Source organism: Numida meleagris, chromosome 2, assembly GCF_002078875.1.
Source record: "Numida meleagris isolate 19003 breed g44 Domestic line chromosome 2, NumMel1.0, whole genome shotgun sequence".
In the NCBI taxonomy this organism is placed as follows: Eukaryota; Metazoa; Chordata; class Aves; order Galliformes; family Numididae; genus Numida; species Numida meleagris.
The window spans coordinates 34,168,747-34,196,122 of NC_034410.1; the positions used below are offsets into that span (position 1 = coordinate 34,168,747).

Consider the following 27,376-nt stretch of genomic DNA (forward strand, 5'->3'; position numbering starts at 1 on the left):
AGCAAAAAACACCACAGTCAGTGCCCACTAACACACTTGCCAGCAATATTAGCAAACAGACTTCAGCGGCTGAGCTCCCCATTTAATCACAGAAGTTGCTCTCTCTCGGTGTCAGTAGCTGTTCCAGCCCAAGTTTTCTACATGTTATTCCTGGACTATTGAAAACTTGAAGTGCTGCTCCCTGTGCAACACCAAATTTATGGATGAGGAAACTTCAGTCTGCCAGGTGATAATTTGGCATCCTTATGTCAGTGTTAAAATCCTAGCAGCTGTAAATATTTATTGCAGATGAAATATACTCGTGCTCCAGCTAGCACATTACCATATGAATAAATCTAACACTAAATAAATCATGTGCACTCCATCTTTTATTCAGTTTATAAAATTCTTGCTTCTCACTCTGAGCATTCTTAACTTAATAAGGTTATTCAGAAGCAGAGTGATTCGTGGTATGGCTTGACTTGTTTTATAACACAGCGTTTTGCTTCTTATATTTCACCTCTGACAGCTTTTGCAAAGTTTTGATTTGATAGGACTAGAACAGTGAGGGCATTAGGACCAGGAGAAAGACGCACACGTTGCTCTGTATTGTGTCTGGCAAAGTGCTTCCTGACTGAGTGCTGTAGTTATGTGTGAAGCAAAGTCAGGGACCGACTAGTTCTCATCTGTTGATCACAGTGAACTTGAAGCCTCAGACGGGGGAAAGCTGTCAGATCTGCTTTCAGAGATAAGGCACACGAAACCAGGCAGCGACTGGAAACTCTGAAGAAGCAGGAAATAGTCTGGAAGGAAACTATAAGAAATGGAATTTCTTTTTACCTAGAATTTAAAAAGGAAAACATCAAAACTTAAGCTACTCTTTTCATTTGCTAAACATGCTCTTTCCTGACTGAGCAGGGACTCCGTAACAACAGATCTACTTCATCTCACTGGATCCATGCTGCCTTTTACTACAGTAAGTGCAATATTAATAGGCGTTTTCTATTTTGTCTGTAAATAGAGAGGAAGGCATGAAACAGCATCAGTGAAATGTGAGGGGAACAAGAAATCCTCTTGGCAGATAGTGAAAACCAGCGTGCTGCTGCAACCCGAGGACTGGAATCTGAGCAAGATCCAAGTGATATTTAACATGACAATCTGTATCATTTTGTCACCAACAGTATGTTCTTGAGGAAGAAGTGCAGATATGGATCACGTAAGCTGCAGTTTCTCTTGCTGTTGCTGATGCTGGGCTTTTTGCTGCTGATGGTTACAACGCTGAATCCACCAGCCAGCAACCGGAGCAAGGACGGGACTTTCCAGCCTGTGGAGTTCAACCCCCAGGAAGGGCACCAGGTGGACTTTGTGGAGACCCAAGAGATGCTGGAGACCCAGGAGGAGAGCCAGCAGTACTACCCCTTGGACGGGCTGTCGCCGTTCATCTCCCTGCGGGAGGATGAATTGATCGCGGCCGTCGTGTCCCCCACGGGTCGAAGGAACCACAGCAAGGCCAGGAAAGGCTACCGAGTGGTGAAGCAGCAAAGCAGGCGGCCGGAGGCCAAGGAGGGGGACCCCGAGTCCCAGCTCCTGTCCCTGCCTCTGGGGGAAAGCAAAGGGGCTGCAACGGGGGAGCGCCCGCTCGGCTTGGAAACCCACGGCTTTAACGAAGCACTGAGCGAGCGGATCTCTCTGCGTAGGGAGCTGCCTGAGGTACGACACCCGTTGTAAGTAACACAGCCTATTTGATCTCTGGGAGAAAGCTTCTGTCCTACCCTGTCGCTGTCCCGAACCCTGCATCTTCCTAATCAAAATGTCCCCTTCGGTGTGGGGTAACGCTTTTCCCCACGTCGGTTTCCCATCTGGAAACACAGCTCTTTCTCCTCAGAGCCAGCTGCGATCCCAGCCTCCCTGCTGCAGCCCCGGCCCCGCTGTTCCCCTCCGCTCCGCTCCGCTCCCCCCGGCCCGGCCGCGGACCCCGAGCAGCAGGCAGGTGCTGCAGGGGCCGGGAGAGACCTCCGCGGCTTTCCCTCTCTGTAGGGGAGGGCGAAGGAGGGCCTAGCGACCCAGCCCTCAGCGCCGGCCGATGTTTGCCGTTATTTGGGTCCCCTTTTTCCAACCCCCCGTCATCCTGGTCCCCGCATCCCCCCCCGCGCGGAGGTGGCAGCACGGCGCGGAGGGATGCGGGCTGCAGCGCCACCTGCTGGCGGTCGCGGGGACTGCCTCCGCTGCAGGTGCCGGGGGCGGCCGCGCTCCCGCCGCCCTGGAGGTAGAGCTGGGCCTTTCCCTCTGCTCAGCTCTGGTGAGGCCGCACGTTGGGTTCTGTCTCCAGGTCTGCACCCCCCCCTCCCACTACAAGAGAGTTGTGGACATACTGGAAAGAGTCCAGCAAAGGGCCAGTAAGGTGACAGAAGCAGCTCTCCTACGAGAGGAGGGCAAGAGAGCTGGGACTGGGGAACAGAAAGCTCAGGTGGATCTTATCTATGTATATAAATGCCTGAAGGGAGGGTGCAAAGAGAACAGAACTGAGCTCTTTTCAGTGTTGCCCATTGACAAGATGAGGCAAAGGGCACAGACTGGAATGCAGGAGGTTCCATCTGGGCATCAAATTATTGTGCATTTCAGAGCAGTGGCACAAGCTGCCCAGAGGCTGTGGGGTCTCTTCCTTGGAGATCTCCAAAAGCTGCTTGGACATGGGCCTGGGCACCCTGCTCTGGGTGTCCCTGCTGGAGCAGGGGCTGGACAGATGGACCCAGAGGTGGTTTCCAAACTCAGCCGTTCTGTGATTCTGTGATTGTGAAAGGCAGCTCCTGGGAGAAGGGGAGCTGGGGACCAGTGTGTCTGACCAGGCTTGACAGCAGCACTGTGAAGCCACACCAAAGACATACGAAGACATACGAAATTGTACCTGTTGCATTTGAAGTTCTACACATTACCTTTGAAACCCTGTGTGTTTCGTTCGAAGCCCCACATATTGTAGCTGAAGCCTAGAGACTTGCGAGACAGTTATTCCGACAGCCCATGAGGAACAGTTCATCCTACTTCTTTAAAACAGATGGAGAAGCGTCTACTCTCCCCTGCCTGCTGGAGAAGAAATAGGGTGCAGCTGGCTATCTTCATTTCTTGCCTCCTGTGACAAGAGCTATTGCAGCTTTCCCCAAGGACCCAGTAGAAAGATGTGCCAGAAAACATTTTAAGACACTGAATTTATATATATATATTTTTTTTCTAGTGGTCATTTTCCCATGTCTGAAGGCAGGTGATGGCTCCAATTTCCAGGGAACATTCCAAGATTGTTCCAGAGAACAATCTTAAAGAAAGAGAAATGAAAGACTGTGTGTTTTCTACATTTGCTGACTAGATTCAATGTTAATGTGGGTATTTCCATTGAATAATGATACACTAATATTATTTAAGTTATTTTTTGCCATACTTCACTGGCAGTTCTTTGAACTATGTAGTGCTCAAAGGAGGAATGATGACCCTCTTTTATTGCCTGTGATGTGAGCCAAAAAACAGTTCTTCTTTGGCAGCCAGAGGGCCATCCAAGAGACGGCTTTAGCTAATACTAATCTCAATTGAGATTTAAGCCATGGTCTCAAAGTTCTTGGATGGGTTTTCCTGTCTGACTAGTGACAGCCTAAGGACCTATCAACACCCCAGCTCGTAGAAGCCCAGATTTAAACCACAGATCTGAACATCTGAGGCTTCTCGGTAATTCAGGTCTAAATCCAGATCATAAACCTGCAGTGAGGGCCTACCTCTAAGCCACTCATGTCCTTTATGGAACAACATGCAACAAAAATGATGTTTTTTACACATGATTTACTCTGTGGGCCTAGCTCACAGCTGTATTGATCACATTTTATACTGAGGCAACATAAGAGTGAAGCAGTAGTGAATCACAATGTCTGTTATGTTATGTTGTTCTGTTGTATCCTGTTGCTTCTAATAATGTCTATTATTATTTATTAGAGAGGAACCAGTCCATTAGAGAAGTTTCAGTAAGTCACCTGCATGGACTCAGTCTCTCTCATTTCACTTTAAATGACAAATTCTTCAGACTCAAAGCTATGCCTACCAATTGTGAAGCACTGCAGGTACTGTAAAATAAGGCTGACCAGGCTTCACATTTACATACTTCCTTTTTGCATTTAAAACAGAGTGTAAGATGTAAGGTAAATGCTGTAAGATACAAGTAGCTGCTGTTCCTGTTGTGCTTTGCGTTGGAGCACTGAGCTGCAGAACTACAGTTTCTTTTTATGTGAAGATTACAGAGCTCCAGTGGAAGCAAAGCAGAACCTGCTGACTGTGCTTTGCCTTGGTAGCCCTGGGTCCAACTTCCTCACCTGGAATGTGATACTTCAGATACTCTCTGCCCAGACCCCAGTTTCTAACATTCCCCACATCTCTTTGCATGCCTTTCCAGGTGAATGTTTTATGCTACTTTTCAGAAAGTAGATGCATAAAATGGTATCTTTTCCAGCACTCCTACTGATTTACCCAATGGATAAATTTATCCAGTGGATAAATTCATCCAGTCAGATGCCTTGTTTTCCCAATTTACTTTGATAACCATATTCTGTGTGAAAAAAAAATGTCTGTTTTCCTCTCTTAAGCTTGAGCATCAGACTGTATGTATCCAGGCAAATGCAGACACACAAGTATCTAAATGAAATTTAAGTTTCATTACAAAAGCACAGCTCCCACTGGAGTGCTGTTGGGAGCTGAATCTCAATGAGATGTTTTCCTGCAGGTGAGTGGGAGTCACTGCTGGCAGAACCTTTCCCCTTGCAGAATTGCTCTCCAGTTCCTAGCTGCATGTGACAATTCCTTATTTTTCACAAATTGGATTAAATCACTGTGCCTTATACCAGTCACAGCCCTGACTTTTTGAAATGTTGATTTATGATAGACAGTCTGAAACTGCTCCAAATTGCAGGGAAGGCAATTCCGCGTACCAGCACCCTTTCTCATTTTTTCTGAAGACTAGATATCTATATTGCAAGCCTTTTCCAATCTCCATGGCAACTAAATACTCACCACCTAGGCCGCGTATTCAAGTGCAGTCATTTTCAATTCTCTTCCAATTAAGATTCCACAACAGTCTTAGTTTATTTTTTCGCTATAATCACAATACTAGGAACAAAGCCTTGCAGTGTTATGGTGGAAAGTACATGTGGGTATCACTGTACTGAGTATTCCTGTTTAGAAGCTGCCTGGTAGTAAAAGGACTGCATCAGATCCTCACTTTTCTTCACTATCTACAGATTATTCTGCCTAAAAATACAGATAGTGTTGAATCACAAGAGTATCCTTTTCTCTATCCTGCTGAAGAATGGGGAAAAGTCTCCCATATGCAATTCTGAAACAACACTGTTGATTACAGAAGATTAGTAAAGCAAGGACAAAATACATTAGTTACAACGTAGAAAATATCAGGAAAATGTTTCTGTCTGTACAGAAGATTCTAATGCATAATGTCATAAGTTGCAAGAAAAGATTATTGTGCTCATTTTGAATTTATATTCCCAGAAGTATGTCTATAATATTCATGTCTTTTTATTTGTTATTAAATCACTCAGACCCTGGATTCCATTGAATGATAAGCAGGTTTGTGACTGGTATTGTCAAGCATGATAGGGTCCAGTTCGTGAACTGAAGCATTAAGTAAAATGGTTACAAACAGCAATATTGAAATGATATCCTTGACATGAGCTTCTGCTGCAGTTGAACTAGCTGAGCAACTAATGGTTTAATAACCACTGTAAAATCCGTTTGATGATTTGCTTGGCAGTATGAAAATGCTGAAATAGCAAAGGAGCAGATAAAACCCAAATAACTGGCTTTCATGCACTGACACCAGATACAGAGCTGGACCGCTAAGCAGCCTTGGAACCAAAATGACGTACAAAGTTAGGTGTAAATATTTTTACACAGTTTTGTCGTTCCTTCAAGAAGTTCTTGCTGCTAAACAAATTGGAAAACTGGATGAGCACTACTCAGGAATTAAAGAGCTTTTAAATGTATTTTTTTATGTAAGAAAAACAGATATACTGGCATTTGAGAGCTTTTTTCTGGAAAATGAATACGCTCATGCCTGCATGGTGTGTCCTTTATCATTTGAGCTAAGATGGGCAGACTGAAAAACAGTTTTTGTGGTGAATACAGATTTTTAGCTCCTTTCCTTGCATTTATGAAATAGGCATTGTTTGATAAGAGTTTTTTGATATACGGAGGTTCTACGAGGATGAACAGGAAACGTTTTTGATTTTTAAATGCTTGAGTTGTCGAAGAACCATCCCATTCATTGTCAGTTTGGTGTTTGTTGTCTTGATGTCATGGGAGAAATCTTGGCCCCGTGGCAATCCGGGGAGCCGCGGGCACCCACTGGCACTTGGATGCCTCTCCAGAAATGCCATTCCATGTCCACGCAGCCAGGTTTCTTGCCGTAGATTGTAGCAGTACTTGGAGTTGGAAAGGAAACAGTAGAAATAGTCATGGGGATAGCCTACTTAGCTGGGAGCCTCTTTTGTCAGTGATGTATTTTCATCAGAAGAAGCAAACTGTGCAGAATTTATAGGGAAAACGCATTAACTTTCTTAAATGCATCTGTATTTGTTTTCATTGGTCTGTTTCTTTGCTGTATAGGGATGCTGGCTTTATTTTCCATGATCCCGGTCAGGCAGCCCACAGTTATGCTGATGTGTTGTGTAGATTTTTTTTGTGTGTGTTATTTTTCTTGTTAGTCTTAAAGGTACTGCATTTCAATTTGCACTTTTGTCTGTTACATGAGAAAATATGGAAGGGGCGGGGTTGGCTGATTGATCTATTTTATCACCCTTTCTGCTTTGCTTTAATTGTCTTTCCTCTTTCTTTGTCTTCTGGATTATTTGAGCTCTTTGCTCCTTCAGCAGCCGGAACAGAAGGAAAAACAAAAAAAAAACAAAAAAAAACACCAAAAGAATACAGTGAAACATTCGTATTTTTTATTTTAATTTTTGTAATGTCATTCTTGTATTTTCACTTTGTGTTCCAGTCTTGGACACCTTAATACTTCCTTTGCTTCCTGAGCTAGGATCTTAAACTGCTATCCATCCCTGAAAATTTAGGTGTAATTTGCAATTCTGATCTGAGAGAAAAGTAGCCAGTTGTACCAGTTTCTAGTGAATCCCTCATTTGATCCCATACAGGTGCCTACAGCAGGAATATGAATCCAGCCTGCCTACTGCTAGTGTCATCATCTGTTTCCATGATGAAGCCTGGTCTACACTGCTGAGAACAGTGCACAGCATTATAGACACAGCCCCGAAGGCCTCCCTCAAGGATATCATCCTAGTGGATGACCTGAGCCAGCAAGGTAACCCCCATTTCTCTGAATGATCTCTGCTTTCCAAAGCTGCAAGGGGGGAAACCGTCCACCTCCAAGAAGTGCATGAAGAGAGTAAAAGGCAAATGGGACCCTCAGGGAGAGGCCCCTGAGCTGGCTGCCAGGTTTCAGTCTTCCATCTCTAGAATTAAACTTAGTCTTTCAATTTTGAAGCATGTTTCTTTTTTTTCCCCATCGCTTTCAATCACTCTGAGCTTTCTTGCTTTAAAATAAGATCACAGCATGCAAATCTTCCCACTGGACCTGATCTGGTATAATAATTTCCAGACGTGGACTTTGGCTGAAGTGAGGAGTGGAAAACTCCACATTGCTAAAGTAATCCCAAGTGCCTGGGAAAGCCAAACACCTGTATCTCACGCTGATCTGTGTCTTTTATGAGACGATGAGAGCATCTACCTTTTGGTGAAAACAGGAGAGGGGGATATTAAGTTTCTCATAGGAACAGCTTCACACCTAGTGAATCTCAGTTTCCATTAGTCTCTACTGCTCTTTGACATTACACTGCTGTGGGAATATTTGGAACATGGCCTGCACGGCCATGTAAAACAAATGCTCCCAGAACATTTTACTGGCAAGCAAGCAACATCTCCTACTACTTGTTGCTTTCTAGTAAGAGTTTGAATCAAAGCTAAAATGACCATTCTGTTTATGACAGGGCCCCTGAAGTCAGCCCTGAGTGAATACATCTCGAAGCTGGACAGCGTGAAGCTGATCCGGAGCAACAAGAGGCTTGGAGTCATCCGAGGTCGGATGCTAGGGGCTGCGCGGGCAACGGGAGATGTGCTCGTCTTCATGGATTCACACTGCGAGTGTCAGAAGGGCTGGCTGGAACCGCTCCTCTCCAGGCTGTCCAGCAACCGGTAAATACAGAACCACCAAATCATAGAATGCTTTGAGTTGGAAGGGAGCCTTACAGATCATCATGTCCAACCCCAATATCTTCATCAGCTCCCTGCACATGCCTAATTCCTGCTGGAAGAGATGCATGTGGAAAGATTTTGGTTTATTTTTTTTTTTTATCCTTGCTTGGTTATTTCCTTTGTGCAGGTCACATTGCTTTTACGTTCTACTTTAACATGTGCATCACCATGATATGCGGGAAACAGGATAGGGCATGCAGCTGATAACCTCACTTCACACCCACTATCACTAAACTGGCATTTTTTATCCAGCCCTCATTAGAGCTACGACAAGGCTTCCTAGTGGTCTGAATTAAAAAGGTTGCAATCCATTATTTTTACTTTTTAGCTGTCTCAGTCATTAAGCTGAGGATAAAGCGGGATGATGACCTTAACTACTTTGGCTTCCTGAGCCTGCGGGGTTACAAACCAATATCACCTGTACCATCTCTGTTCCTCAGAAAAACAGAAGATTTTCCACACAGCTTAGACAGCTCTAGATTGATCTCTGATATTTTCACTGATACCAAACTCACACGGGAGAATACAGATTTGTGTTTTCAGAATGTTACAGGTTTAGCTTGGTGCTTGGGCCTACTCTCTGATGTACAGCTGAGCTCATTTTTGCAGTCCCTGAGTTCCTCAAGGAAATCACTGAAAATATTTCAAGAATCACATGGAAGTAAATCCTTCATTAAATAATCTTTTCTGAAAGAAACATTTGTATATTAACTTGTCTATCACTTACCCATAAGCCACATGAGAAAAAATGAATAATTGCTTGTGGGGGTAAAAGAGAAAAATACATCTTTTAAACCCTTACCAGACCACTAAATAGTAGCAATAAAGACCTTCAAAGGCAGTTCTCAGGCACTGGAGCAAGGTGCTTATATAGCTGATTATGTTTGCTCATAAGAAAATTAATTTGAGCTTTTAGAAATGATTTCACCATTCAGATGAATTCGTGAAGAATACTACGAGGCAGTGGAATGTACAGTCCTCCAGTGCACAAGCAGGCATGCTCTAAGGTATCTGGCAATTGGTTTCCCTCAGTGTCCCTGTTTCCCCAGCTGAAAGATGGTGATAATAACACTGACCTGATAAGGAAGTTAATTCGTTAGTTTTGCTAAATTGCTAATAATGCTTGCATGGAGATCACTAGTCAACTTGGCTTCATTTAGCAGATGAGGAGCTGTTAAATTCAAACATGTTCTCTTCCTAAGACAGCCCAAATGAGGAAAGCACAGTGAAAAAAAAGCTTAGAGTAACTAGTGAAATACCCATCATTCCTCCTCTGACTGTACCAATCAAGCTGCTATCCATGCACTTTTGCTGGAGAGACAGGATGGGAAAACACTTAATCACGTAGAGCAAGTGAATTTTCAGCTGGCAAGGAAAAGTGCAGCCTTTCCAAATATCAGTCCTCTGCAGGAGTTTAAAGGAGCTGAGAGAGAGATTTTAACTTTGAAAACTGTGATCAAGCCAAATTTTCTACTCTCCTGAGCAGATCTACCACTGTTATCATGACCTTAGCAATGCAGAGATCTTTACACTAACAGAGACCTCACTCTGAGTTGAACATACTCACGGAAAGGGAGATATCCCTAGTTCTGAGTAGCCTGTGGTAATGACAGACAAGACAAACATGAAAAATATTACCCAATTTTACAGGAACAGACAGATTTCTCAAATATTTGACTGCTCTGTGTGATTGCATTTCATTTCCCAGCACGGGGGTTTTATTCATTAACCCCCAAAGTATTAAGCCTTTCTAAAGTCATTACATGTGCATTTACGGGCACCTTGACTAGGACCAGTTCTTTGAACCATACCAAACAAACTGACTTGGATGCTGTGCATCAACTTAGTGCACCACCTAGAGAATGGTTCAGTGATTTGCAGTGCATTCCTTGACATTTGATTATTCAAGGATGAATATCACAGTCACCTGAACAGCATTAAAAACTAGACGAGACGCCCCACAGATCATTTCATCTGACAACTGTTTATGTTTCAGCCTAATTCTAGGTGAGTAGCATGGTGCATAGTAATGCAGCTCTGCAATTATTACAATCATCTTTTGTGGGTTTTGCCTTTTCTGGGAGACTGCAGGATACAACTGCTATTCTGTATTTGCTCCAGAGGCACTGAAAGGCAGAGGGAGCATACACTCATCTGTGCCTGAAGCCTTGAAAAGGTTGTTGCTTTAACCTAAAAACAATGACCATCGTGCTGAAGTGTACGGATCCTTTCTTGCGGAAGGGTGATTTTTTAAACAAATAAAAGTTCAAATTGTGGTTCCTGACAATGTTGCATGGAAGCAAAATAAGCCTTGACTACATTCTTGAAAATGGAATTCCAGATCTAAAAAAGGCGTAGGCACCGTAGCATTGTCAGAGGGGGATGGCTTGCAAAGGGGTAGCTTGGCCTCAGGACCTTTTCCCTGCTCCTCATTGCAGTGGCTGTTTTCCTCGGTGCTGGTGCGCTGACTATAGCACAGCTCAAATATTGCTAGGAAACTGAAGCCTGCAATATTAAAAACCTCTCCGGTTTCTAAAATTCAAAGTGCCTCTGCTTAGCTCCCTGATTCTGGGTCACTAATTTTTAATGAAATTATGTTAAACAGAATAAGAAATGAACACAGCAATGGAAAGATATCTCATTAGCTCTGGACTCGAGCAGAGCCTCTGTTGTAGATACAGGAATAGATACAGAGTTGTGCTGTTCAAAAAATTAGTGAGTAGTGCTGGTTTTATGGCACTACACTAAGGAGATGGAAAATATTTTGCAATGAACAGTTCCTTCATCTTTTTTTTGTCCAGTTCTCCATTTTTCTGCAGCCCATCTCCCAGCTTTTCAAGCTATCAAATGCACAAGTCATCTGTTTTCAACCATCTCACAGGCTTGGAGAAGTATGAATTTGTCCATCCAGAGGACACGCAACCCCATCACGCATTTCAGCACGCATTTTCATGCTATTTTTCTTCTTTTGAAAACCTTCTGTACACATCACATACAGCAGCCTGCTTCCTGGGAATTTATAGAACCATAGAATCACCAAGGTTGAAAAAGACCTCCGAGATCATCCAGCCCAACCATCAATTTGCTTTTGGTCTGATCTTTTTATAGCTTCTGTTCGTCGATAACACTAATTTCACACTCACATGGAGTGTTATCTGAAGACATGCTATCTCCTTACAATCTTTCACAGCGCTGATCAGTATCAGCAGGTGACCTATTTTAAAGAAGATGAGGAAATGAAGCTTGAGGAGAATCTAAAGCCAAAAGCAGTCAATTTTGCCAAAAATAGAAGAAATGTGGGTTTAGGTATGATTCATGGTACAGTGCACTGAGTGTCCAGTGTAAAAAGGCAACAGTGGCACCTACAGATTTTGGTACTCCCCATACAAATTTGAATATTTAAAGAGAAAAGGAAGGTTCAAAAGATATATTTTTTTACAGTATTCTCTCAGGACTATACCTAGCAGGGCTTTGAAGTACGTATTTAGTGCTTAGCATGTGAGCTGAGCATCAATTAATATGCTTTAAATCAGTCAAGAGTTGGTCTGAAAAGCAATAATTAAGTAATCCTGTATACTATAGATTTACCATTCCTGATCACTGTCTTCTCTTTTTATTAATCCCACCTAAATTCAAATATTTTTAATTTCTCTTTCCCTGAAGACTTCAGCCAGCAATGTGATTTCAGTGAAAATGAAGTGTGCTGTAGAGCCAGCTTGGGTTCTCTTTTATTTGCTGAAGCCTTAACTATGTGCAGAGCCAGATAACTCGCACTGCCTGGATTTCTAAGCTATCTTATTTTCGCAGGGAATGATCATTTTGAAACTGGTTGAGGAAAATACATCATTTTCCTGTTTTGTTTTTGCTGTTCCTCCTTATTTAAGGGAGGATTTAATCAGATTAAAATCTGTTCCTTTCCTAGAAAAAAAAAGAAGGATAAATCACTAAAAAGCACTTTCAAAATACCATATCTAAGGCTTCAAAACAAACATGTTAATTAACTCCTCCTCTTCGCATGTTACTTATTCTAAATATAGAAAAGAACATAATGTCCATGCTGACTGCAAGGGTCATGAGAAGATATTTCATTCACAATTGTATTTGGTTGAGAAATCCCAAACTAGGAAATTGTTCTTGCTTGGGATGCTCTTTTGATGGATTTGTGACCTTTTGTAGATCCTGTGTGTTCCAAGTATTTGAAATATTCGCAAATTAGTATCACCACAGTCAAATGGTTCAAAGCCTTGCTGCCAGTTATATTTGAGTTTCCTGTTTTTTTCCTTTCCTTGAATTCCACAGTGAAATTAGCTGTAGTTTGCCAGTATGTGTTTTGTTTCAAAGTGCCGAAAAGCTGCTGACTGTCTGCCAGTTATTCAGTTAAAAACAAGAAGAATAGCTAAGAACATCTTCCAGCTTTCAATTACCTTCTGCTGCAAATTTGCATTTAGATCCACACAAAGATCGAACCATCATTGAATATGCAGAAAACAGATATAAAAAAGGCTTTTCTACCAAAAAGCCTTGTTACCAAATGGTATGTAAAGCACTGCTTGATTAAGATTAAATTGAACATTGGCCAGATTTCACAAAAGATAAAGTTACTGGATTCATCTATTTCAGATCACAAAGACACCCTCAATATTTAAAGTTTTAAGGTGTGACTTTACTGGTTTCAGCAGAGCTGCACCAGTTTATATTAGGTAAGGATCACGCATTCCATTTAGTAATACACTCTCGAGAACATTTTATCATGGCATGCTGAAAAAACTACTGGAGTAATAGCTTTAAAACACAGTGATCAATTTATACTGTATAATTTTGTGGTAAAGGATATTCGATTTTATTTTGTTCTGTTTCATTTTTGAATTTAGCCAGGTTAGAATATGTCTCATCCAGTGAGGTTTTGTTCATCTGTCTTAAAAATCATAATTTTCTGTGTCATAATTTGTGTTGAGTTTGGGAAATTGCCTGTTCTCCTATCCACCAGAACCATGACATCAGTGCAGGTATTTTTCTTGAATAACATGGAATTGTCATGCTCAATAACAAGCAAAGTAAAAGCATGCACTAAGAAATAATGGTTATTTCAGCAAGAACAACTACTTTAGTGACTACTTATACAAGCAACTGCACTGATGCTAGGAGCGTCTTCAGAGTTTGGAGTCTTAGAGCAGTAACAAATTTAGGGTGGATCCAAAAGGAGCGGGTTTAAATTGGGTGGATAGGAAATGGAGGATCATTTGAAATGCCTGGATTGTCTGATCCAGAATACGTCGAAGCATAACTTTGAGTATCTGCGCTGTCTGCATCTGGATATACACATATGGTCTAGTCTTCATGATCAAGGGTTTTTGAATGGTTTAGTCTACGTTGCCTCCTCTGGCTTCCACTCAGCCATGCCCCCCTGATCTTTCCCTCTTGACCCTGAAACTTGAAAATAAAGGAACTTGGGGTCATTAGTTCCTCAGTCCTTTCTGGATGAGAATGGACAGACAAGCAGTGATAGCAAGCATTTCAGCAAGAAGCACTGAACAGGTGGGAAGTATCCAGCTCCGGGTACTCTCCTAACCAGCCAGTTGTCAGTGATGTCTACAGTGGAGAATGCAGCAGGATGTAGAAATTACAATTACAGTGATTTTTCATTTTTGGAAGTTTAATCTTAGAACATCCATTTAATCTGCTAGCTGGATTTTTCCCAGCACATCAAATTAAAGAACACCTGCTTGTGTGAGTCCACCAGAGCACTACCTTTTAGTAACTTTTAGAAGCGGTTAGTTTCCTTTTCATGCTGTTAGTGAGTAAAGGTTAAACACAGCTTTCCACTATAAAGCCAACTCCTGCTGGCTTGAGTTTGGGGTGGTTGCTCCTGTCTTGGCTATAAAACTGTATCACCATGCTTTCATCAAGAGAATCAAGGGAGGACATGAGCTTTATTATTTTTAGGATCTTTTCTTTGAGTCCTGCAGAAGAATGGCAGCAAATCACTGCCTACAAATGTTGCCAAAAGGTGACAATAAAACCGTTTTATTTACAGACACAATGCTTGTTTCTAAGAGCACCTCTTATAATATATTACGAAGGCTGGTTTTATACCTGAAGGGAGAGATATAGTCACTTCTCTGTTCTAAAACTTTCTGCCTTTATCTCATCATAGGACAGTTTGCTCTTATGAGGAAACAAAGGAATAACTGAATCATTTTGGTGCTATCGTCTGCATAGTATATTTTTTATACAATTCACTGAAGATCAGTAATCTCTTTTTCTCTGTGGGGTTCCAAAATAATCTACAGGAAACGGCAACTGTGATAAAACAGAATACGGAGCTTCCCTGATCCAGTCACTGAAAAAGCATTGCAATAGAGATTGTAAAGGCAGAGCAGATATGTCAGGACTACATGACCATCACCCAGAGCTGCCAGCTTCCTCAGCTGGTTCTGGTCTCTGCTGTTGAAATGAACAAATGGCTCACTGCACTGAAGATGTCTGAGGTGACTTTCCTCCACTGACTATAGTATGTTTTAAACGTATTTCTCTCAAGACTAATCTCCGACCAACATAAAAATCTAATATAAAATATAAATCTTTAAAAGAGGAGATAAAGCCTTCTACTTTTTGCCCCAAAACTGAGAAATTTCATTTCTGCTTTAAAAGGAATATATGTTCTAAGAAAAGAGCTAGTCTAAAATAATTTCCTATATAAAAATTCTAGCATAATTTTTTTTCACCTTAATCCCTAGTAAATATTACTCACATTTTCTATAGAATATCTATCTTCTCTATGTAGGCAAGCCCTTACACTAAGACCAGAGGCTATACTTTCTGTGTAAAGGAGCAGAAATGGATATGGTTGTTCTTCAATATATTCTTTCCTGCAGTCCCTAACACCACTGTATTTGTACACTGAAAAATTCCAAATGTGATACATCACTGACCTGGAAACAAGGAATACTGATGGCTTTTCCAAATTGCCAGTACATTCCAGGATGATGCACACGGTGAAATGTCATGACAAGTCTACTATGGGGACATGTCCAATACCTCATCTCTGACTAACCCAAATTTAACCTGAGGTAGAAATCAATTGAAAGATTGCTGCTCACAGCGCAATAGCTCTTAAAAGTCAATTTCTCACAGAGACAGTGCATTTGTAAAAGCACATTAAGGATGTAGTAAAAGACTATACAAACAGAAAATGCTTTACAAAACCAGTGATAGAAATTTATTCAAAAAAAAAAACCAAGCAGAACAAAATAAGGGAAAGTGCACTTCACTGGCCTGAAGTGACAAACTCATGAAGTGTGTGGAACATGTAGAGGACAGTGAAAGGATGGTAATGTGTATGAGACCAAAATCATCTTTCACTATATTTTGCATCCATAACCTTAAAGGTTGAAGCCTCTGTGTGAAATAGTTTTATAAGAATTCTGATGGTTAACGCATAGCAAAATCCTGAAGAGTTTTAAAATGACAGTGCAATGTCAGGTTATCAATAAATTATTGATCCTCAGAATCATTACTGCAGGCTCAGTATTGCCATGCATGGAGCATCTGAGCTCTATCAGGAGGGAAAACGAGACATCTAAAGGAGTGTTTGTACTTTACTGTGTCATAAAGATCCACTGTTTACTAAAACAGTAGTGAAATTATTCTTTGGCCTTGAAAAGAAATTATACTGTCTTTTCCAGCAACAGCATCGTCTCCCCTGTCATAGATGTCATAGACTGGAAGACTTTTCAGTACCAGCACTCTGCGAGCCTGCATCGAGGTGTTTTTGATTGGAAACTAGATTTTCACTGGGAACCAGTGCCAGAGCATGAAGAGAAGGTACGACAGTCTCCCACCAGCCCTATCAGGTAACAGTTCATCAGCCAACATGCCTCCACTCACCTCAACAGAACAACTTGGGCAATCTTCCAGCTAATAAAAGAGGGACATGGTTAATTGCATTCACTTGGTTAATGTTTAGATGGCTTAGATGAAGATTGTTTGGCTTTTGACATTCGTTCAAAGTAGATCGCAGTTCTACTTTCAACATGACAAATGTCTTCTACACAGCTGGAAGCAACTACTCTACAACTTGACCAGGCAAGGTATTGAGGTTTGTAGGGAAAACAAAAGATAGACCAGGTAGAGTTAAAAGTCTTAATCAGTTTGTGTATCTGTAGTTTTTGAGTGTACATATATGTTAAAATTCCTGCCGTTCTGAGCCTGATTCGACAGTTCAGAACTTGGCTCTTTCGCCCAGGCAAATCCTAGAATTCAATTCCAGTTGTTCTTTGATGATAAGTTAATATGAGATTATAAGGAGTAGTATTCAATAATTTTCAATATTACCTCCATCACAGAAATGGTGGAGTTTTCATCCTTCATATAATTCTCTGTCCAAAACAGCTGTTCACTTCCAAATTACTATCTACACAGGAGTCCTGCAGTAGCTGGTGCAGTAGTTGCCATGGATCGCCACTACTTCCAAAACATTGGAGCTTATGATTCTGACATGACCATGTGGGGAGCGGAAAATCTAGAGCTATCTATAAGGGTAAGAACCTTAATTAAAGTGTCAAGTGCTGGTAACTATTGGGTTTTGAAGGGACCTGAATGAAAAGGCAAGAAGTGATTTATAAAAGCAATTAACTGTAGAACTTTTTGAGGTATAGCAAATATCATTTTACTTTCAGAATTCTAGCTCATATTCTGTGATCTGTCAGGACCATGCAAGAATATGCAGATGCTGTGAGTTAGGAGCATTATTGCAGGAGAAGGAAGTTTCACTATCACTGTTTGCCTGAGGTCAGAGTCACTGGTTTAGGTACCTTCTGAAAGCTGCCTCTTCTATTTTGGCATGTACCAAATGAAGAATTGCTTTTATTTCTTTGCCATCTATTTTAAATATCAAATTGCTTATGTTACATTGCATGCATTGGCTTTTGCTGAATATAAGGAGTAATTGATATTAAAAAGCAATGAAAACTGCAGACACAGAGCATAGTCTTTAATGTCCAAGGCAAAAGAAGGCGTGCCCCAAAGTCTCTTCACTACACTGCACTCTCTGTGTACAGGAAAACATAAAAGCATACAAATAGTAATACTGCATCACATCAAAGGTCTGCCTTGCACAGTATCTTCTCTATGTCTCCATGTCTGTGGAGAGCAGTGTATGAAGAAGCACATAACGATGTTCTTTCTGTTTCCGGGAATACACAGATTAGGATGTCCTGAGGGGAATCTATAGTAAAGGAGCTGCTTCTCTTCAGGTGCTTTTGAAATTTTGACAACTAACATTCAGACACTGCCCAGAGTAGATTTTAACTCAATGAGTGACTCTAATCTGGCTTTGCATTCTCAATATTACTGGTCTGTAAAGCTGTGCTTTGCTAGCTACATAGAAGATCATCTCTTTTTGCACCTTCACCTGTGTTTCAGACCTGGCTCTGCGGTGGCTCTGTAGAAATCATTCCATGCTCCCATGTTGGCCATGTCTATCGAAACCACATTCCCCATGCTTTCTCCTATGAAGAAGCCATTGTAAGGAACAAAATCCGAATAGCAGAGACTTGGCTGGGTGCTTTCAAAGAGAACTTCTACAAGAATGACACAGTGGCTTTCCTAATCAGCAAGGTAAAGACATCTGTAGTGGTCTGTTTCTGAGGGAAGGCATGTGTGTTGAGGTAGGTGAAGGTGGTGGGATGATAGTGTGGGTGTCTGTGTACAGTCAAACATTCAGTAGGCATGCTACCAGGTAGAGTTTTTCCTTTTTATAAAACCTGCTGGTGGAAGAGCTGTTACATCAAGAAAAAGAGAAACCTGTGCCTAAGAGTTGTTTGCTGAAGTTGTCAAATATCTTAGAGCATGACTCCTTCTCCGAATGACTCCTTCTTCGGGTTGCCCAGCAAGTTGTGTTTTGGCTTTCCACCAATGACAACACATTTGATGGTAGTCATCCAAAGTGGAGCCTAACTGCACTGTGTGCTTGAAGGGTCTTTTTGAAGGATTCATTCTTCATGGCTGAAGGCATCTAGTACATGATTCAAGTAATATTCACTGGCATGTGGCAAACTGTGGTGTCTCTCCTACTCTAAGACAATATGTCCTAGTACTCTAGTGATCAAAAAAAGTTGGTTTCTTCCCAAGCTGACAGAAGCAACTGTCTGTAACTGAAGAAGCCAGATCTCACCATTGGTATTTTTTCAAGTTACTTTATCATTAGAAGGATCACAGAGCCAGCAGTCCACCCTCCAGAAATTTGGGTTCCCAGTAGCCTGTACACTATGACAGGCTTGAGCCCTGGCATGCAGCCACAATTGAACCATATACAATCTACGTACCACCCAACAACTACAGAAAGGCCATGCTTTTTTTTTAAGCCACTGAGTAATCCACTGCAGATCATGGTCAATCAAGGGACTGTATATGCCACATATTACAAAATGCTGGATGCTGTATTAGGAGCTATGGCAGTAAAACTTTTAATGTTGCTGCAGTTTTCCAGAATTCTCTGGCTCCTGTGCCTTTTCTTGTTCTGATACCCTCTTCTACAAGGCAATGGACAAACCTGTGAGCAGTTTTGAATAGTAAGAAAAAAAAAGTCTCAAGTTCATTGAGCAGTGCCATGCTTTTCAGGAGACGATTCACCGAAAACAGCTGGGCACAGCATGGGTAGGTGCTGTGAAAAGTTGCCCAGTAAGTTTCCCAATGAGTTTCGCTCTGCATTTCAGCCCTTCCAGTCTTTGCAGCACTGGGCACCGCTTAAGAAAGCAGATCAGCAGCGGGCACATCACAGTGGGGAGAGGAAAAAAGCCACGTGCCAGTGGGGCTTTTCTCCTCTTACCTAGTGTGACTTCCTTAGGCTCCACCAGTGGGTCTGCCCCTCCACTCTGGCTGATGTGCTCATGCTTGAGCCTGATACACACATTCAATTTTTAATTCTGTTTTCACTTTTTAAAAAGGCTTCTCCCTCCATATCTGTGCAGTAGTTTTTAACCCCACTGGCCAGGATTTCATCATCTGACTCACAAGGCTTACAGCCATGTAACAGAAGAAGGATGGTAGGCCAGGTCTTTTAAGATGATTTTTATGATTAAATCATTTAATTATTTCCTGAAAGCCATTCTTGTCAACTCAGAAGCAATTTTCTGAGCTAAAAACTACAGCCATCAATGATTTCACTTACTACCTATGAGCACCATGACCTTTTGCCTGAGAGTTTATTCTAGCCAGGGTACTTTTAGCACTCCTAAATATGATGCTCCTTCAAATGACCAATTGTATGATCTCAATGTTCAGAATACCATAACATAAATGGCCTTTTTCTCCATTCCTTTCCTTCACAGCCAATACCATCAGCCTGTCAGTACAGCGAGATGCTGTTCAAGACACAAGCAAGCAGTGACATTATTGTCGCTCTGCTGCTAGGGCTGTGGAGAGCCCTGCGGGATTGATTGCACAGCAAGGCTGAGCGGAGCCACCTATGGGCCACTATGAGCCTTGAAATAGCATTGCCCAGCACTGGAAATAAAAAATGAACCCCATTTAGACTGCTTTATAAGTCTTCCCATTTTATGGTCGAAATTACATCTTGCACAGGATGCCTGTGGTGTGAGCATTAATACAGACGAATATGGCTCTTTGCAGCACTCCACAGTTTCAGCCACTGTCTCTTTTACTCATGTATTTTTTGTTGTGTGGTTCGTTTGTTTTATTTACAAGCACAGTTTCCTTTCAGATTGGTTTTCAGGGCTAATGATTTTCTTTAGATTATTTATGCCACTTATTCAGCATCAAATGCACACTGTAACTAGGACAACAAAATGAGATTAACTGCCATCACCTTCTTCAGCCAAAGCAGCCTCCAGAGAAAGATCTCTTTTTAGGGGAAGCATTTTACTCCTGTATTTCCCCAGTTACAAGGAAACCTCCTGGGGCCAGTTTTGTGAGGTGCTGAATTGCTGAACTTTGTTGTTATGCTTATTGAATCTAGGGCTGACATTAAATGATGAGGTTCTCTTTAGCATATTTCAACTGTTGAGATTTGCCTGTGCAGCTTACATGGGCTGGCATGATTGATACACACCTTTAGAAACTGATATTTCTCCCTTCATCTCCAAGGCCCTTTGTTTGTCACTGATTTTCAAGCGTGTGGCAAAGGCCTTTTTAATTCCTTAAGGCTGCTGAGAAATGGCTGAGCTAAGGAAAGTTATTTACAAGCAATTCTTTGCTTATGTTCCCAGTTCTAATGTCTGACATAGGAATCCACACCGCTGTCCTGGAATATAAACTTACATTTGTTAAATGTAAGAATGTGAAGGGAGAAATCTACTACTGGCAAGAAAGAGGAGAGAGACTCTTAAAGGTGGTGGGACTTCTTGTAGTATTTGGGTGCTGAAAGATTTAGAAGTGTTTTGTGTGCTTTTATATCTAAGGTTTAGACACTTACCTGCTTAGGAGGTTTTCAGAATCCTGTTGGCCATCTTCAGGTGCTAAATACCCTCAGATACTCAGACCCTCAGTCCTTTACAGCCACAAAACACATTTACCAACTCCATTTAGCAACCACCAGATAATTATTCAATAAGCTTTATGTTAGGCCAAATTCTATTCTTAAATTTTCTGATAACAGAGGACTGACAATTACTAATTACTGACAAGTACTAATTTGGGCTGGTAAAAGGCCAGAAAATAAAATTTTAATTGACTTTTTTTAAATTTTGGGGTAAATTCTGTACTGAATGACCATCTGAATCCCTGATTTCAGTGCAAAAATTGTCAAATTTGGCCTAGATATTTTTAATTAAAAAGAGGACAGTCTGATGCATCTTGCAGGATAACAACAATTTTAAAGGAAATACCTATTTTCACAGCACCTGCTACAACTGAAACACAAAGCTGGAGAAAGAGTACAGCTGGTCCTCCTCTTTTGCCTTATCTTGAGAGATATGTATGATGTATAACATGAAAGATAGAAGAAGTGGTGGAAATAATTCCTATGCAGTCATTTTCATTTCTAGCATCTCTAACACAAATAGAGTAATAACCTTTTTTGCCCTGTGCTTTCTCCATGAAGGCAGAGAAGCCAGACTGCAGTGAGCGTCTCCAGCTACAGAAGAGACTAGGCTGTAGAAGTTTCCAGTGGTTTATAACAAATGTGTACCCTGAGCTCTCCCGGCCTGAAGACACACCAAGATTCTCTGGCAAGGTAAGAGAAAATGTACAGAAAAAAGGATTTGTGTTTTTCCACTGAAGACCTCAGCATCACTTGCATGTACTAGGTAGTACTAGGTACTCAATAATTGTACCGTGAGAGGCTGTTCTCACTTTGAAATGCTTCTTGTCCAAAGAGGCTACACAAAAAGAATGGAAGAGGAAGCAAAAGGACTGGAGAGAACAGCCAGTCCAAATTCTCGCATAAACCTTGAACTCCAGGCAAGAGATGAGCTCAGATTTTATAGTTTGGTGTCACAGATCAGAGGATCCTAAACTTAGATTCTTTAGGTGTCATTAAAAAACAGAAAAGAACTGTGTTGCTCCATTCAGATGGCAATGGCAATAGCATCTGGGATTTCTCAGTGCTGATCCATGTGTATGAAGGAAAAGAAGCATTTCCCCAGTCCTGCACTTGCCCCAAAGACAGAGGTGATAGCGAAAGCAGCTCCTTTGCAGATTGTGTACAGGAAGTGATACTAATCTTTTTAAAATCATTATAAAACGGATTTATTCCAGGAAACTCTACTGGACAGGATTTCCCCCCGACAAGGCAACAGGTTTACTAATTAAGTCACACACTGATATCTGTAGCCAAATTTTACTGCATCCTTTTACTGTTTTATCTGTTCCTTATTATCAAGGCTTGCTTGAGAAAAGCATAACTAACTGTGGATCACAGGAAATGTTTTTTTCCCTCTGGAATACCTGTATTTTTGCCAGTTACAATGTCAGGTTGATGGGCAATTTTCCATTAGCAAAAATGTAGTTCTGACAGATTTCTTTTAACATCATAACGGTTAAAACCAGAAGTGGGTATCTCTAACTTAAAGCTCACTGGGTAACACTGACCTTTGGTGAGACTCTCCCTTGTTATCAGATCACTTTGCAAGATCAACATGCAAGATCTAGTCTGGAAGAAAAAAAGTATTGCCTGAATTACATGCAAAACCATAGATGATATGGGAACGTAATCCTAAAAAAAATGTTAGCTGAAGGATATTTTCTTGATATCTGTGCTTTATTTCAGTATAAACATTTTTTTACAGCTTTACAATACTGGTGCTGGCTTCTGTGCAGATTACAGACCTGGAAAGGCAATGGCAGATGGCTCTATCAAACTCTCTCCTTGCAGTAACAGCCTCAGCCAGGTACTGTACATTTTAAATATAGAAGCACTGCATCGGACTTAGGGAACCATTCAGAAGATATCCAGGTAAACATTTGGGTAGACATGAGTGGAAATAATGTGTTCAAAATTAGGTGTGTGCTAAGGCAACGTTCCATATCTTTCTGTAGCTGAGCATCATTTGAAAAATGGCAGTTTTCCATGCCTGGGACCAGATCCCCACACTTTGTTCCAGCACACATCATTAAGTTGTTATTTGTTAGTTTATTTTGTAGAATCTGGAGAAAAGAATGCCTGGGCATAAAAAAGGTGTATCAAGACTACAGTAACAGAGGCAGGCTTTCCCATTTTCTAGTGTCCAAAAAACTGCCTAAAAGACAGGAGGGAAATTCGTGTAGGCTGGCAAGGTGGCATTAGACTAACAAGTTCTTGCACTGAGAGAAGCCAAACCAGTACAGACTGACTGACTGCAGATATTTACTCTAAGTCCCAAGCAAGTTTCACTGCTCACAGTGAGCTCAGGGTGAGCTGCAGGCACATTTTAAACTGCAGTGTGTACAGACACTTCAGAAACATCCTTCTCTTCAAGTATTTATTAAACTAGAAAATTTTCCTATAGAATGGGTTTACTTTATATGTAATTACAGTCCACAAAGTCTTTCCTCGGAAAAACAGTCTCAGGCAAGTAGCTATGCCAAAATTACATGGGGAGATTGCCTTGCAGGATCAGGCCTGTTAATTCTCCTTCATTCATGTTTGGGTAGCATCTAACAAACAGGAGTGGGAAAATTAATGCTGGAATGAGCATTTAAAATGAATTGGGATGCCCTTCCTTCATTGTTCAAACAAGCCCTCCTTTTTCTAGCACTTTGAATATAATAGCATGAAGGAAATCCGTCTCGGGTCTGCTCCACTGTTTTGCCTTGATGTCAGACATGGGAAGGTTATCCCTCAAAACTGCACAAAGGAGACAGACAACAGCGAGCAGCACTGGGACGTCCAGGAGGTCAGTACTCTCTCTGCCATGAGAGGATGGCTGCTGTGGCAATGGTGTGATCATTGGGTAACTGAGCAGATCTGTGTGTAGGGAAGGGATGATTCAGTTGAAGGGCAATTTTCACTTCTGTACCATTTTCACCCAGGAAATTCAAGAGGCTGTTTATCTGTTTACACTGCCTATGCAAAATAAATTTGGTTTAAAAACACAAATTACATAAATCCTACCTACATTCACATAGCCTTATTTTAACTGTTTAACCTACTGGCTTTATGGGAATACAATCAGAGGCAAGGTTGTAAAAGTTAAGAGGTTGTGAAAATAAGAGCAGGATAAATCCTTGCCCACTTCTTTTGGATAGGGGGAGGGTCTGTGAATCCCAAGTTCTTCCAAATAAGAGCCCCATGGAAGTAGGGAAATCTTTAAAATGCCTCCTGTAGTGTAGGAGAAGGACAAACCTCTTACAACAAGAGCTCAGTATTACTCAGTGGACTTCATCCATCAGAGTAAGAACTCCTCTGCAAGACTGAAAAATGTTACGCTCTAGGACAGCCTGAGAAAACAGCAGTTACTGTAGTTGTAGGGATGCTAAAATCCTCAGGTACAATACCCGCTGTAATTTTTTTTCATTCCCAAGAGAAGCTCTGGTCCTTTTCATATTTTGTGGTCACTAACACTGTAGTTCATGCCGATGACAACATTTACCCATAGGAAAAAAAAAACCAACAAAACAAAACAAAACAAAAACAAACAAACAAACAAACAAAAAACGGTGGGAAAGAGATTTAGAGAGTTCTGCATTTATGAATCCTGTCAGCTTCCAAAGGAGCTATGTGTTTTTGCAATGCCCTGGGCTCAAAGCTAGACCTAGTGATCATGTTTAGAGTAGTACTAACATATTTTTGAACAACAGTCATTACTGATGACCTATATAATACATTAAAAAGTCAGAAACATGGACTAGTTTTTACTGGAAATCACTTATTTTTCATTTGTTCTTTCTTCCCCTTTTCCTCTCATATTGTAGAACGGAATGATCGTGCATGCCCTTTCTGGAAAATGCATAGAAGCAGTGAAGAGTGAAGATGAGAAGGACTTGTTTTTGTCAGTATGTAACAAGAACACAAATCAGCTGTGGCAATTTGAACGTTCCCAAGGGCTACATCAGAGATGACTGGTAGGTCTGTGGGGAGATCAAGCCTCCAAAATTTAGCATTACTTCTCCTTGGGATTCAAGATACGCACACTTCCTACAAGGAAAAGAAAGATGTTTGTATTTGCTGTAGTATACAAGGAAGCTAGGAAGGTCTCTCCTTCAAAAGCCGGCTCAAACAGTTGCTGCTGGTTCCTAGTTTTTCAGCTGTCGCTAAAATTTCCATTATTCTGTGAAGCAGGGAATAAAGATACTGTGAGCATCAACAGGTCCTCAACTCTGCTACTGCAGAAGACAGTTCAGTTTACCATCTGAAGGAAATGTGGAAAACTGGCTGCCAGAAAGCTTGTCTTCCAGCCTACTCTGTGACTTCTGAGGATAGATGAAAATGAATGTTAGGGAAACACTTGAAACTGTAAGAGGACATCAGCCAAATCAAGAGGGGAGTTTTATCTAGTTGCACAGTGCACTTGACTCATATAAAACAAAGTAGGTTTTGTATGTATAAAAGTAGTAGGTGCTTTCATGTGTAATAGCTAAAATCTTGTTTTCCAGCCTGAGCCAAATTTCTACCATCCGTAAGACAGCACAATTCATAAATTAGTACTTAATTAGGCACTAACTGCTCTAATTGCTTTGGAATACCAACATTCCGCAGAGTTTGGCACATCCTTCCTTATATCCTTCATCCAGAGTCTAATTTGGATGGGATAATGAGACTGAATTATTAACAACTTTTTTGTTTCAGTTTTCATGAAATCTAAGAACAACTCTTAGAAAAACTTTTGTGGAATGTGGAAGAAAACTGAAGCAGATTTGAGAGCAGACTAGCAGCTCTCGTGCTTACTTTGAAATTGAAAGTACCACTGACATTAATTTGTTCTTATAAAGCTTTGGGATGAGCTCATTGTTATTGCAGTGACAGAAGTGCTGGTTGGAAAGAATAAACAATGGGAAATGAGAAGTTTCACCACCAGCTATCTAGGAAGAAAATACTGATGTCTGCTTCTACTTGCTTGCTGCCCACTGTACAGACTAAGTCTTCTACACTGTGAGTTTTAGACACAAAGATCTTTTAGATTGTTGCTGTCATGGGTCTCCTAGGTGATCTGCAAAAGGCAACAACATGAGTAATTTTCTAAAGAAGCTTCTTCTGTAGAGCCTGCATCCCTTCTGACCTCTCATCTCTCACAGAAGTGAATGAGAGTTCATGTTAGGTAATGAGAATGGTCTCAGTACGCGCTAACAAAGCGAACTTCAATCAATATTTTGTTAGGGCACTTGCAATTTTGGAGTTAAAACAAAGAATGATGACACTTTCCAAGAGCCTTGTAGGACAGAAGAATAAAGATCTGGGAGTTTTCCCATGTCGGCTCCACACCTGATTTATTGTATAAAGCAATCGTATACACATATATTTATTAAGGGGAGAGGACATTGTTAATGAAACCTAATGTGATGTTGATATTTTTTTCAAGAGACAGAAAGAAAATTGCTTTTTTATAAAATGTACAGCGTATTGCATGAGCTTCAGACAAAGGAAGGAACGACAGAATACTCAGCTTAGAGTATTCCAGTCACCGGCTCTTGGTTAACCATAATACATTTGTTTCAAGCATACAAAATTGGCTACAACAGAAGACACGAAGAGCATTCTGTGTTATGTTGTCCAAAAAATTCCCCACTGAGGTCCCTGCTTGGTTTGAGTGCTGCAGTTTCCACATCATGTTCAGGCACCACTCCAACTGCTCTAATTACCACTTACTCTTTCTTTGATAGCATCAGAACCTAATGACATTTGCTGCTATGTCATTTAAAATTCCCTGTGACACTCTTGAAGACACTTCAATTTTTAATTGAAAGGATGGTAACAGCTTCCAGAACAACAAGTGATCTATGATCATTGCCAGATCTAGGATGAGAAAAGACATTTTCTAAAATCACAGAAAAGTTGAGTGAAATGCTGTTTTAATGAAATGTGATTCCTTTTCTTTTTTTTAATTATGACAGATTTTTTAATTATGTATTATTTATTCTATTTTAGACTACACTCATTCCTTCAGCGTTTTGCTTCATGTTTCAAAAATGTTTATACAAATATGATAACTGATCACAAGTGGGATTTATCATCAAGAAGAATAAAAATATTTTTGTTCAGAGAGGAAAAGTTTGGAATAAAACTTAAAAGCTGTGGCGATCCTCATCTTATATTGCTTTTTAACATAATTGTAAAAGCCTAGAAAATAAGGTGTGCTGTAGATATGTGTACAATAAAAAAGTATGTTGCATAATATCTCTTCCAACAATAAAATTAAAATATATTGTTCCAAATGATATAAAGAATAATTACTATTATACTTGTTGTGTTTAGTAACATGGTTTCCAAGGGGACTGCACTTCAGAACAGGTCGAAAAGGAGCTACTGCATGGTCCAGGAGGTCATAGAATCATAGAATCATAGAATCATAGAATCATAGAATCATAGAATCATAGAATCATAGAATCATAGAATCATAGAATCATAGAATGGCCTGGGTTGAAAAGGACCTCAAAGATCATCGAGTTTCAACCCCTCTGCTGAGTGCAGGGTTGGCCAACTACTAGACCAGGCTGC

At 40.9% G+C, this 27,376-nt stretch overlaps 1 protein-coding gene across 3 annotated transcripts; it reads left to right on the top strand.

Annotated features, from left to right (window-relative positions):
• GALNT15 (polypeptide N-acetylgalactosaminyltransferase 15) lies at positions 18 to 27,098 on the top strand. 3 transcript variants are annotated; one of them, XM_021387509.1, is made up of 11 exons: positions 18 to 226; positions 1,001 to 1,703; positions 7,170 to 7,336; positions 8,022 to 8,226; positions 15,972 to 16,139; positions 16,708 to 16,825; positions 17,710 to 17,904; positions 21,347 to 21,478; positions 22,533 to 22,634; positions 23,478 to 23,618; positions 24,637 to 27,098. In XM_021387509.1, the coding sequence occupies exons 2-11, from the start codon at positions 1,162 to 1,164 to the stop codon at positions 24,781 to 24,783; spliced, it is 1,917 nt and encodes a 638-aa protein (XP_021243184.1). In that variant the 5' UTR covers positions 18 to 226; positions 1,001 to 1,161; the 3' UTR covers positions 24,784 to 27,098. The 3 variants fall into 3 exon arrangements, with proteins under 3 accessions (XP_021243184.1, XP_021243183.1, XP_021243185.1); XM_021387508.1 differs by having other exon boundaries at positions 1,161 to 1,703; XM_021387510.1 differs by lacking the exon at positions 18 to 226 and adding an exon at positions 394 to 955 and having other exon boundaries at positions 1,161 to 1,703.